At 40.5% G+C, this 13,044-nt stretch overlaps 1 protein-coding gene across 1 annotated transcript in view; it reads right to left on the bottom strand.

The window, feature by feature from the left end:
- Nucleotides 1-13,044, bottom strand: part of NUBPL (NUBP iron-sulfur cluster assembly factor, mitochondrial) — a 190,958-nt gene that overhangs the window by 19,915 nt on the left and 157,999 nt on the right. The window contains exon 9 of the mRNA XM_032773081.2: nt 4,541-4,661. Within this exon, the coding sequence (XP_032628972.1) occupies nt 4,541-4,661 (121 nt within the window). The remainder of the gene's footprint in view (nt 1-4,540; nt 4,662-13,044) is intronic.

Here is a 13,044-nt window from a genome sequence, read left to right as displayed (position 1 = left end):
ATACAGAAATTGATAAAGGGGAACTGGTTGATGTACTTTATTAGAACTTTTGAAGGCCCTTAACAAAGCTTCTTACAAGAAGCTACTAGAGAAACTAAGTATTCATGTTGTGTTGGTCAAAGTAATGGATCAGAAACTGGCTGAGACACGGAAAAGAAATGGCCAATTTTCCTCATGATAAAATTTAAATAGTAGAGTGTCACAATGTTCTATACTAGGAACAGTGTTGTTTAACATATTCATCAATGATATAAAAAAGGCAGTGAGCAGTGAGGTTGCAAAATTTGCAGATGACACAAACTTATTTGGTTAGTCAAAACTGGAGAAGACTCAGGAACATCAGAGTCTTCCAAGCTCAGTGTCAGGTACTATCTCTCAGTTTTCAGGCTTAGTGGCTGGACCAGAGGTCAAAGCCAGACTTCGAGTCGGGACTGGGCCAAGTGTGGCATTGGAATCGAGATCTGGGGACAAGCCAGAGTCAGAACCAAGATCTGGGTCCATAGTGAAGCCAGAATTAGTACCACAGCTGGAGTACAAATAGAAGCCAGAGGTTGAAGCAAGGTGGTCTGAGTCCAGGGACAAGCCAAGTCACAGTCTTAGCCAGAATCCAGATACAGCTCAAAGATCAAAGCCAGATAATCAGAGTCCGGGGGTCCAGGGAAGATCAGGAGGCAGAGATAAGCCTGGGGCAGGTCAGTAACAGGGCTGGAACAAGAGCAAGATAGGGCAAGGACAAGATTGGAATAGGGCTTGGGCAAGGCTGGGGCAGAAACAGGAACAGGGTCAAGAGCAGGCTGGGAGTCTCATGAGTCTGTGACTCTGTGAGGCAGCACGAGGGTTTCTGGCTGGGTAGCTGCACAGACTGATCTGCAGCTCTGGTGCGGTTGAGGAAATACTTGAGCCTGGGGTATAGGCTGCAGCTGTATGCCCGAAGGCTGACTCACTGCAGGCTCTATGCAAAGGGTAAGTCAGTGCACCTACTGAAGCACTGGGGATGGGTGGGCAGAAGCCTGCCAACATCTAAAGGCCCCTGCTCACAGTCTAAGGGGAGGACACAGACCTGATTGCAGACACAGAGCAGGCCCTTTCTCCCTTCTCCAGGGAAGGCTCAGGAACCTGCAGAGACCCAGTGCAGCCCGAGCCAGAAAAACTCCAGAATCTTCTGGAGGCTGACCAGAATGTCTGGGGGCGGGCTCAGGGTGTTGAGCTGGTGCCAGAGGATGGACAGAGCCAGTTGGTTAAGCACTCGTGCCCTCCCTCATAGAGAAAGGCACCAGAGCAGCTTTGGCCACTTCTGCAGCCAGTCACCCACCCTGGCCTCGAGATCTACCCAATTCTCTACTGGGGAGAGACTGGTGGCAGAAAGGTGAACGCTAAGACAGAGCAGCAGGCCCACACTCCACCAGATGGCTGGGAGTGCTGTAACAAATCACTTTACTTAGAATCATTTAAATTATATGCTATTATAGTTTGAATGCTCTTTAACCTGCAGTAAGTGATTGGTGTCAGGGATTTTGTGCCTGGTTTAGGCTTTTTAGGTCATATCGCAGTAGGGATTATTAGTTATTTTACTAAAATGATACTTGGTTTTGGAAAGGAATACTGCCCGTGTCAATTACTTTATTGGAAGGTTACATCAGTGTCTTTTGGTGTTTCCTTAACAACACCAGGAATTTATACCTCAGGAAGAACAGATTAAGGGGGCATTAGCTAAGTTATTCACTGACCGCAGATCTTAAATTGCTTTGAAATTTACATAGATATGATGCAATTAATAACAGAGCAGGTGAGAGGGAGCTCGCTTGCCAGCCATCCCCGACCTTCAGGCCCAAGCTCTTGACCCAGCTGAAGGAGACTGCCAAGTAGATGGCTTGGCAAGTTTCCACCTGCGCCAGGTCACCAGGGTCCTGGGCCATGAGGAGCACATTGACAACACATGCCAACAGGACTACCCACAAATCTGGCTCTCTAAGCACCAGGAGACAATGCTGGAAGGACAGCTAAGCAAGCAGCCCTGATTTGACTGCAAGTTTGCCTCACAACAGATGAATGAGCAACATAATGATGGATGCATTCAGTGTTGGTTAATGCACAAATGCATGAATTGGAGAGAATAATTTAAACAGTTAATTCTATCAAGCAAAGAAAAAGACCCGGTATTGGACAAAAATGTTCAATATGGACAAAAATAAAAATCTTAGGATAGATAAGGAATAGGATAGAATGGAGAATAATACAGAAATTATTATTATGTTTCCTTATATAAATCAGTACAATCTCATTTGGAATACTGTGCTTAGTTCTTGTCACTCCTTTTCAAAAAGCATTTAGAGAAATAGAAGGATTCCAGAAATGGGGGCAAGAATAATTAGTGATTGATAATCTCTCATCTGAAGAATGACAAGACTTGGACTATGTCCTTTAATGAGGAGATTAATAAAATGGCTTGATAAAAAAACATACAAAATAATGAATGATACTGAAAAGTTATATTGGGAACTTCAATTCAGTCTCTCTCATAATACAAGAACAAGGGGGACATTCGATGATATTAAAAAGTGGCCAATTCCAAACAGATAAAGGAAACACTTTTTCACTCAAAACACTGTTAGCCGGGGGAACTTGTCACAAGGTATCATTGGGTATGTCTACAGTGCAATAAACACCCTCGGCTGGCCTGTGTCAGCTGCACCACAAGACTGAGTCAGCTGACATAGGGCAGCTGCAGGTGTTTTACTGCAGTGTAGACATACACATTGAGGCCAAGATCTTGGTAGGATTCAAAAGACATTTATATGGATAACAAGAATGTCCACATTTTTACTTATAAATATGAACAAAAACACACCCCAGAGCTCTGGAAGATGTAATATAAACCCTCAGAACTTTTGGTCATAAGTCAAACTCTAACTATTGGGCATTGGAAGGAGATATTCCATATGGGCAGGTTATCTCATAACTGACTCTTGCAGGTTTTCTTCCTTTGAAGTATCTGATACTGGCCACTCTTGTAGACAGGACAGATACTGGTCTGATCCACTATGGTAATTCCTATGCTTCTATGTACAATATACACTAACTTTAACCCTTACATCACTACATTCGTGCTCTTTAATGAGTGGCTGGAGAACATTATGTTTGTATCCATTCCTCTTCAAACCTCTTCCTCCTTCCTGCCGAATCAGCAAATCTCTTGGCTTCACCCTGACTTCCCATCCCTGGCTAACTTTACCATTTTGGGGGAGCAAAAGCCACTTATGGAGATCAATGGCTGACCAAGCACCTTGTGCCACTGTGGATGAAGACTTTGCACCCACCAGCATAACCCAGGGCTGAAGCAATCCCCTTTGACTCTGATCCCCACACATTATGCTTCCACCAGGTGACCCTAAATGTACGTCTTCAATTCTAAATTCCATTCCTATGTTAGATTTGTATCAGACCTTGATGTCTTTATGAAGATTTTAAATGAACTTCCTGGTTCATTTTAATGATAAGCTGTGGAATATCATTGACATAATTACAGTAATACATGGAGATACATCATTAGCATGCACAATTATCTCATTTACCAACTTAAATATGCTTTTATGTTTTATACCACTTCCTGATCACTCAGGTTTCAACATGCTATTTTTAGAAAAGGTAAGCAATTTTAATATTATACATAATTCCACATTCAATCAATATGTGAACAATTCTTGTTTTGAATTCCTTATGAGTCAAGATAAATTTTCTTGTGAAACCACATTTTGCAATCCAGTATAACCCTGAAATCCCAACTAACAATAATTAAGGTGCTCTAAACATAACTGACTTGGACAACCAGTGTGTGTGTGATTCAAAACAAGATGTAAACTACTTACTCGCCATGCAAAACGCAACAATTCAGTATTCTATATGTAGGTACAAAAATAATGGGCCTCATGCATTGCTGTTCAGATTACAAAGTTTTCCCACATAAAAAGCGTATTCCTGTTCCCAATGGAGTTAATGGTCTAACTCCCACTGACTCCAATGGGAAGAGTTTAGGTCCCAAATGTCACGGCATGCATGTTACTAAATTTCACCATAATTAGCAGTACATTTTATCATTTAACAATTATATAATGTATCTGATAAATAATACTGTATGTTGTATGCTGTATAATACATAGATATCAGAACAGTCCATGTTCTGAAGAGTTTACAGTCTAGAAGACAGTCAAGATCACTGAGATCCAGTGGATGGAGTTACTGTAGATACTATCCCACTTGTGGCCCTTATATATGTGAGTATTAGTCATATTTGTCACAAACTTCCAAATCTAGCCAGCATTTCATTAAAAGAAAAAATCCTGAGACAATGATAATAAACAGCATAAAAACTGTAATGAAACTCAGCAATTTAAGATTATTACTGTACCTTTTTTTCTGCTTGACCATTATTTGAACATACAGTATCACGGTAATGCTGTCCCATACTTTTTTCAAACAGAGTTTTCCATATGCATTTCATTAATTCATCCATCAAGAATAAAAATCTTATCAGGATTCTTACCTAAAACATCTAGTCCAAGGGTTTTTGCTAGATCTCTTACACCATCAGCTCCAAAAATATGGGTCTCATGTTTACATTTTGGGCACTGGAAAACACTCATATTTTGGACAAGCCCCAAAACCTGTTAAGTTAAAAAAGAATGTTCAAACCTGGAGTCTTAGTATCAATGCTGGTATATTATATCTATCCACATATGGCATCAGAGAAATAGATCTCAAAAAGATATCTTAAAAGTATTAGTTTAAAATGAATAGACCGTTTTAAACAGTGTCCCCATAGCCCCTAGATTCCTGGCTCAGCAACAAAGTAATTTTGTTATATTTTTATTTTATCTTCATTTTATAAATATTAATATATCATATACTTCATATTAATTGCAAGATTGCTGCCTTTCAAGTCAAGATTATGAAGCACATTTGTTACAAAACATCTCTTATGCCACCCAAACTACAGTACTTGCAAACACCACTTTCTCACATCTCAGTAAATAATTGTTGTATTATATAACTTTGAACCCTGGAGGTTTTGTGTGTTGTGTTTTACAGTCTGGTAGTTTAAAGTTTCATTTCATGAACTGTGACATATTATTACAAGAAGTGAGACAAGCTGTGGGAGGTAATATCTTTTATTGGACCACCTTTATAAGTTAACTTTATAAAGTTGGTCCAATTAAAGACATTATTTCACCCATCCTGTCTCTCTAGTATCGTGGGACCAACACGGCTACCACTACACTGCATTACAAAAAGTGTCACAATTGGACCTGTTTTTTAAAAAAAGATATTTTTGGCTATTAGCAGGAAAATATCTTCAAAAAGGAACTCAGATTTTCTATTCTCTCTCAGGAGCAGAGACACATTTAAAGATCAAAACAATAGAAATAATTATGCAAGGCAGAAACTGACAAAAACTGTGGGACAAAAATCTAACATACACAATTTTGTTGATGTCCAATTTCCAACATCTTCCTTGCAAAAATATGAAGAAAGTTTGCCAACCTGGGCACAAAATCTACTTTTCCATAGTTTAGAATGATGCAGATGATAACACTAATCACATTGTGTTTATCTGGCAAACAAAGTTAAGCACTAGAGATGACCAGAATTTTCCAAACCCGCCAGGAATAACTTTCACCCAAATCTGACATGTTATAAGGCTCTTGTGGTTTATTAATCAACAGAAAACCAGCACAATCTTAGCTTCATGTTGCAGAGTCAACTGTTATATATTAAAATTCTATAAACAGACAACAAATAGATCACCTAGATACTATAGCCAAAATTTCCAAATGTCAGAGTGAAAGTTTCAAGATACAGAGGGCCTTTGAAAATTTCACCCTGAATTCCTAAACTTCGGCACCTGAATAAAGTGGCCTGGTTTTCAGAAGTGCTGATCATCCAGTTTCCACTGAAGTTAATGGGAGCTGCAGAGGTTCAACACCACTAAAAATCAATCACATTACTTAGGTTGCTATTTACAATAAGTACCCAAGTTTGAAAATACTGGCCAATGTAAAGAATATGGAGAGAGGAATATAAACAGGTAAACATGTTATTTTTACTTTATAGCACGTAACTGTGCTCAATGTGCAATCAAATACAACATAAAAAAAGTGAATCAGCTTTGGTGAACTGACTTTTCTATACCTGCATTTGGTGTTCTGAATTTTTCACATGGTAGCATAGGTTTACTATTTAGAGCTTTCAGAAGATTTAAATCAGGACATTTTTCCTCTCAGTTCTTTGGCTGGGAAGGATTACAGCCGTTGCAGGGGCAGCACATTCAGTTTCTAATGGGAGGCACAGGGCGGGAGGAAGAAAGACAAATGTTTTACAGAGCTCTCTGTAGCCTATGTAAGTGCTCTGCTGATTGACTCCTAAACGAGTGATATCATAACATGGGGATTTAAATGTGTGTGTAAACTTGAAACTGAGAGATAATGAAGTAGGATGATCCTTTGAGATTTGAGAGACATCTCCCAACAGAGGAGGGAGGGGGAGAATAAGATGATTTACCCAATTAAGTATGTCAATTCCTCACACCTTGCAAAAAAAACCTTGCATTTGTCGTACAAACGTACTCACCCATTTTCAGGCACCTAGCTTTTTAAATTTCTGTAGTTCCTCTTACAGTACATGAACACTGCACACTTCTTTTGGTGACATTTAGAGTACCTACCTGCATAGCCCACAAAGGATGGATATCAAATTGCAGTGTAGTCAGTGAGGCATGGCTTAGGCAAACAAAGATACACCTGAAGGGCCTGGGTATGTATGCGAGTACATCTCCAATACGCTCTCACCCAACCCATGCCACTGATATTTTTAGCAGTATAGTGTCCCACTGCCTCCCCACTGAAGAAGGCTTTCCCTGCTTAAGGAAAAGACTTCAGGGAGGAAAGGCATGGACACCTCCCACTGCTGGAGCCCTTCCCCACAGCAGGGAAAGACTGTGGCAGCAGGGACTCTCTTCTCTGCCAAGTACAGCTGCACACTTGGATGCAGCCTACTTTTCACTGCGGTAAGTAGCTACATGTACACTACACACCATCAGCACTGGTGTGTAGTGTAGACATAGCACTGAAGTATTAAAAAAAAAAAAACTGGACACAAAAAGTGATGTCTTTCAGTGTATTGTTTAAATGTTTTATAGCTGTTTGTATAACTGTTTCATTAATCCTTTGATGATAGCAAAACACCACCAGAAAAAGTAACTGTGCCAGAGCTTTATTAAGACAATGCTACTGTAGCTGTATGCTCCATGCTAAATCATTTGTTAATGTCTCATTCATGATCTTTTTTCTTCAGCTAGTTGTACTGAAAGCAAATGACTCTGTGACACAGGTAAATCAGGTGCCAGGTCTGTAGGAATAAGCTGAGACTGACAAATTCATAGCTGGAGACCAGTCCAGCTCACTTGCATGTTAATGCAGCAAAGAGTCCTCTGGCATCTTATAGACTAACAGACGTTTTGGAGCATGGCTTTCGTGGGTGAATACCCACTTCGTCAGATGCATGTAGACATGTTAATATTGTTCACGGTAGGTGTCATAACTATAAAGGGAAGGGATCAGCTCTCCTGTGTACAATACAATAAAATCCCTCATGGCCAAAGACACCAAAATCCTTTTACCTGTAAAGGGTTAAAAAGCTCAGGAAACCTGGCTGACACCTGACCCAAAGGACCAATAAGGGGACAAGATACTTTCAAATCTTGGTGGGCGGAAGGCTTTTGTTTGTGCTCTTTGTTTTGGGGGTTGTTTGCTCTTGGGACCAAGAGGGACCAGACATCAATCCAGGCTCTCCAAATCTTTCTGAACCAGTCTCTCATGTTTCAAACTTGTAAGTAATAGCCAGGCAAGGTGTATTAGTCTTATGTTTGTTTTCTCAACTTGTAAATGTTCCTTTTTGCTGAGAGGATTTTACCTCTGTTTGCTGTAACTCTGAATCTAAGGCTAGAGGGGGTTCCTCTGGGCTATATGAATCTGATTACCCTGTAAAGTATTTTCCATCCTGATTTTACAAAGATGATTTTTATCTTTCTTTCTTTAATTAAAAGCTTTCTTTTTAAGAATCTGATTGATTTTTCCTTGTTTTAAGATCCAAGGGGATTGGATTTGGACTCATTAGGAATTGGTGGGGGAAAAGAGGAGGAATGGTTAAATTCTCCTTGTGTTAAGATCCAAGGGGTTGGATCAATGTTCACCAGGAACTTGGTGAAAAAGCCTCTCAAGGCTACCCAGGGAGGGGAAGGTTTTGCGGGGAAAGGGGGTGTTCCAGACACTGAGGAATCTGGATGGTGGCAGTGAAACCAGATCTAAGCTGGTAGTTAAGCTTAGAAGTGTTTATGCAGCTCCCCACATCTGTACCCTGAAGTTCAGAGTGGGGGAGGAACCTTGACAGTAAGTGTTAGACTTGTAAGGATGTGTTTAGACTCTATAAGATGTGTAAGTTGCTGCATGCATTAATCTTATTTGTAGTGTCTGTATTTCATGCTGCAAGGAAAAATGTAAGTTTGTTTTACAACTGTAAAAATGCCTGCTCTGAACTTGTGAACTCAGATGGAAGAGGGGCTCCTCACATCCATACAGGAGGGCTATCAAAATTCAATGGGCAATCACAAAACCAAAGTTTTGTTAATTGCTTTATCCACCCATGGAGAAGTACATGCAGAAGGCCTTGTCTCATTGGTTTGAATGCTGGAAGAGGGAAATAAAAATAGCTAACATGAGGATGTTTCTTCTCTTTGCAAGTCTGGACTCTAACAAGGGCTCTAGAGCTAAGAAACAAAAAGCAGAGATCCCCATGGTCGACATGGTTAAGACCTAAAAAGACATTCAGTGGTGACAGATTACTTCACCTCTGTCACTTTTTGAAACAGACTCAAAGTAATTTGTGTATATATGCTTGCATGCTTGAACCTGTAAATAACTTTTATTTTTTCTTTCCTAGTTAATAAACCTTTGGTTAGTTTATTACAATATTGGCTACAGGCTTTGTCTTTGGTGTGAGATCGAAAGTACAAATTGATCTGGGGTAAGTGACTGGTTTCTTGAGACTGGGAGCAACCTGAATGTTTTGTGATTTTTGGTGTATGTGACCATTTATCACTAAGCCCAGCTTGCCAGCGTGGCAAGATAGTCTGGAGAACCCAAGGGGACGGTCTGGGATTCCATGGTAAGACTGTTAAAGTGATCTAGAGGTTCATGTTTGTTACTGGGTTGGTGAAATCTAACTGTAGAACATAGCACCAGCTAGGGGGGTCTGCCCTGCTTTTGCCAGTCTGCCCTGAGACTGGCACTCTCAATCATAAGTCACTCCAGATGGCATGACAGACACACAGTCCCTTAACGCCTAAGCCACAGACTCATTTTTACATTCCTTCTACATTATTCTTGTCTATCATCTACCTAGTAGTGTATTTTAATGTATAAATGGCTCCTTCTGAATATCAGCAGAGCTTTGGAATAGTGGACTGTTCTCTCTCTGTGTGAAATATTATACAGAGTCCACTTGCTCACTTAGGATTCTATTATTTATTTTTATAATTATTAACTAAGTTGTTATTTTTATTATTTGGGTTATTGTAATGCCTAAGAGCCCGAATCACAGACCAGGACCCGCTTGTACTAAGCGCTGAACTAATACAGTTTGCCCCACAAAGCTTACAATCTAAGTGTAAGACAAGAGATGGATATAGTCAGTTGGGGGAGTACAAGGAAACAATTAGATAATATTGGTCAGGATGACAGGTTGTGGTCTCGGCACACCACTGGCCTAACTTGGCATGTTTTTTGCAAGCATTACTGAAAATGAACATTTTAAGGAGGTTTTAGAAGGAGGCTAATATGTTAGTTTTCTAGCTGGTCATGGGAAGCTCTTCCCAAGCACGAGGGGCAGCATGGGATAAAGAAAAAAGATGTCTGTTTGAAAATTTAACAAACAAGTGTGTCAAACACAATTTTCACATGGATATTACTGTAGGTTTACAATTCCTTCTGGTTGAAATTTGTTCTTCAAAGTAGTGGTGTAAGAGGAACCAATATAGTAAAACTGGAAATGAAATGATTGAATAAATTTGAACAGCAGCAGCTCAAAAGACAGATTTTATGATTTTGTGGGGCTTTTGTGCACTACAATTATAAACTTAAAAGTTTGATGTTTTTCCCCCAGATCAAATTTGTCAGTTCATTAGTTCACAATATGCATTAATCAAAATGACTATTTTAAAAAGCTATTATAATTTATATAAACATTTTTATCACTCTGATGTATTTGTTAATATGCATATTGTTGCATATGTACAGAAAGAAAGATAGTGAGACTTCACTATTATCCTCAAAGTTTTTAAATCCACAGACAGAAAGTAATAAGTCTTGCTAATTACGACTGTAATAGCTCTCATTTCCCTGTTCATATAACAGAGCTGAAAAAGTGACAAAGTGGCCTTTACAGTCAACACAAACTATCCTATAAATATGTATGAATCCAATTCCACTCCTTACTCTTTTGTGAGCTGAGCCTCACAGTAAATTCTCTGGCAAACCTAGTTCACGAAAGATATAGAAACTAGTGTGAATTAAATCCCTTTCAGAAATGGTGCTGCCTGTGGTATGGGAGAAAAGGATAACTACATAGTACTCCATCAATAAAAATTTCATATGCTGGAGAGAGGCCCACAGAGAAATAATGGGAAATAAAGAAATTGGCACCTTAACTCAAACTCCTTATCTCCTACAGTCTCTGAGCATCTTACTAGGTTCTGTTAATCTTTTGGTAACACTGTGGGGTATCTTCTCCAACTGGATACTTGGGTGAGGTACCTTTAGCCATTTTCTGCCTCTCTCAAGAAGTCAGAAGTTAGTTTTTTCCTTGTATCAGAAAAGTACAATACTGCAATAACCAATAAACAGTCTGACATCCAAAATTATCTAAAATAAAACTAAATGTATTTAGAAAATTGAGAGAAGATTAAAACAGCAGCTAAATGATAGTAAAATACACACATCTAAACCCACATCTGGATTCACCTAAGAAGGTCAAAACCTTTTTAGTTACAGGAGATCAAGTTAGAATGAAAGCCTTTCATTACATCTTTAGAGATCTTGCAGGGAATCCAGGCTCTGCTGAAGTCAATAGGAGTTTTGCTATTGACTTCAAATGGGGCCAGGATCACCCTCCCACCCTCATGTTTCAACGGGCCACTCCCAAAACGTTTACCAGTCAGCATTTCAACTTCTCAGATGTCCAGTTCACTGGTGTCAGTGACCATTCACGTGCCTCCTCTTGCTCAGCAGCCCTTAACCCCAAGTTACTTTGGCCTGGCCAGATTCTACTTGTACTACATTTGTAACTGAATCATCGTTAAATTCAAAGTACAGGATGTGGTAAGGACATTGGACCAAAACTCAGCAGATTTGGATTCCAATTCCCTCTCTGGGCTGCCACAGATTGCCTGTGTGACCTTGGGCAAGTCACTTCATGTGTCTTTGCTTCAGTTCACCATTTACAAAATGGTGATAATAATACGCCCTTTCTAACCCTCCTCATCTGACTGTAAACAATTCAGGGCAGGGACTGACTCTTACTACGGGCATTGGTCCTCTAGGTGCTACAGTGATACAAATAAATAGCCAGATAGACAACAATATTAGTACAGTTAAAAGAAAATACACCTCAGATTCTTTCTCCAGTACAACAGCCAATTACATATATAGCTGGCCTTTGGAACCTATGAAATCCACTTCTTCCACCAGTCTGAACATCCTGGAAGGAGGATTTCAACTTTATTAAAACTAAATGAGTTAGTCCTTTTCCTTTCAGAGATAGTCTTGAAAACATAAACCAACAGAAACTGATCTCTCAAGTTGAAAGCACTTCACTGATTTTTCCTAAATAGTACAAATTATTCATGGATTTCCCCACCAGCTGCCCTATGCTGGCCTTTGGGGTTCATGAAAACCACAGCCACAGATTCTTAGATTTAGGCTAGATTCCAAAAATTCACAGCTATGGGAGGCAGTGCAACAGAGGCAAGCACACTCCCTGCCAAGTGAACGTCACCAGTTGAACTGGCTCCTCTGATCACAGCGAGTGTGACTGCTGCCCACAGCAGGTAGCATTCAAGACAATGAGAGGGCACATGATCTTCTAATGGAGAAGTAATGGGACTTAAAATAAGAGATTCTTGCATTGTAATTCTGTCTACAATACGGATACACCTCTATAGCTTTGGTCAAATCATTTAATCTTTCTGGTTTAGGATCCAATCTGTAAATACTTCAGACCTAAATATCTGGGAGTTAATCGGTTAATGTTTGTAAAAAAGCTATCATAATGTTTGTATGATAAAATTCACCAGAATACATGCAAAATCCTTCAATTGCTTAGGGTTTATCAGCCCATAGGCCATCTACTTATCTGGAAAGCTGTCCCTTACCAAATTCTGTTAGACGGTGGTAACTACGCATGGATTCCAGTGCAAGCAGGTGGCCTCCATTTCTGCAGCAGGCCACTACAATTTCAAAGGACTGGTCTATGCTGGGGGAGGCGGGGGGAAAATTGATCTAAGATACGCAACTTCAGGAACGCGTTCGGGGATCGATTTATTGCGTCTATACGAGATGCGATAAATTGATCCCCAATAGATCGATCGCTACCTGCTGATCCGGTGGGTAGTGTGGATGTACCCAAAGATTCCACCTCTTCCAGCAATTCCGGGCCCCAGGGCAGAACAGTCAATGGGCCCCCAGCCTGTGTGGACGCCATTCGCCTGATATTTGGGTGGTGTTGCGCCGATACTGGCTGATGCCCAGCGAGCTGCTGGCTGTGCTGCTGGGGGTGCTCTTCCAGCACAGCCATGGCTTCCACATGCCTGCCCAGCTGCCTTCGCTGCCGCTGGTACCACCCCGTGCACGCCTAGGAGCCCTGCCCTGCGGCCCATCTGGGCAATTCTTCCCCCCTCCACTCCGCCCCCCGTTGGCAGGCCTGACCTCTTCACACAAA

Source organism: Chelonoidis abingdonii, chromosome 4 (genome assembly GCF_003597395.2).
Source record: "Chelonoidis abingdonii isolate Lonesome George chromosome 4, CheloAbing_2.0, whole genome shotgun sequence".
Lineage (NCBI taxonomy): Eukaryota > Metazoa > Chordata > Testudines > Testudinidae > Chelonoidis > Chelonoidis abingdonii.
Note: the sequence above shows the minus strand (reverse complement) of the source record. Positions and strands in the feature narration are given on the sequence as shown.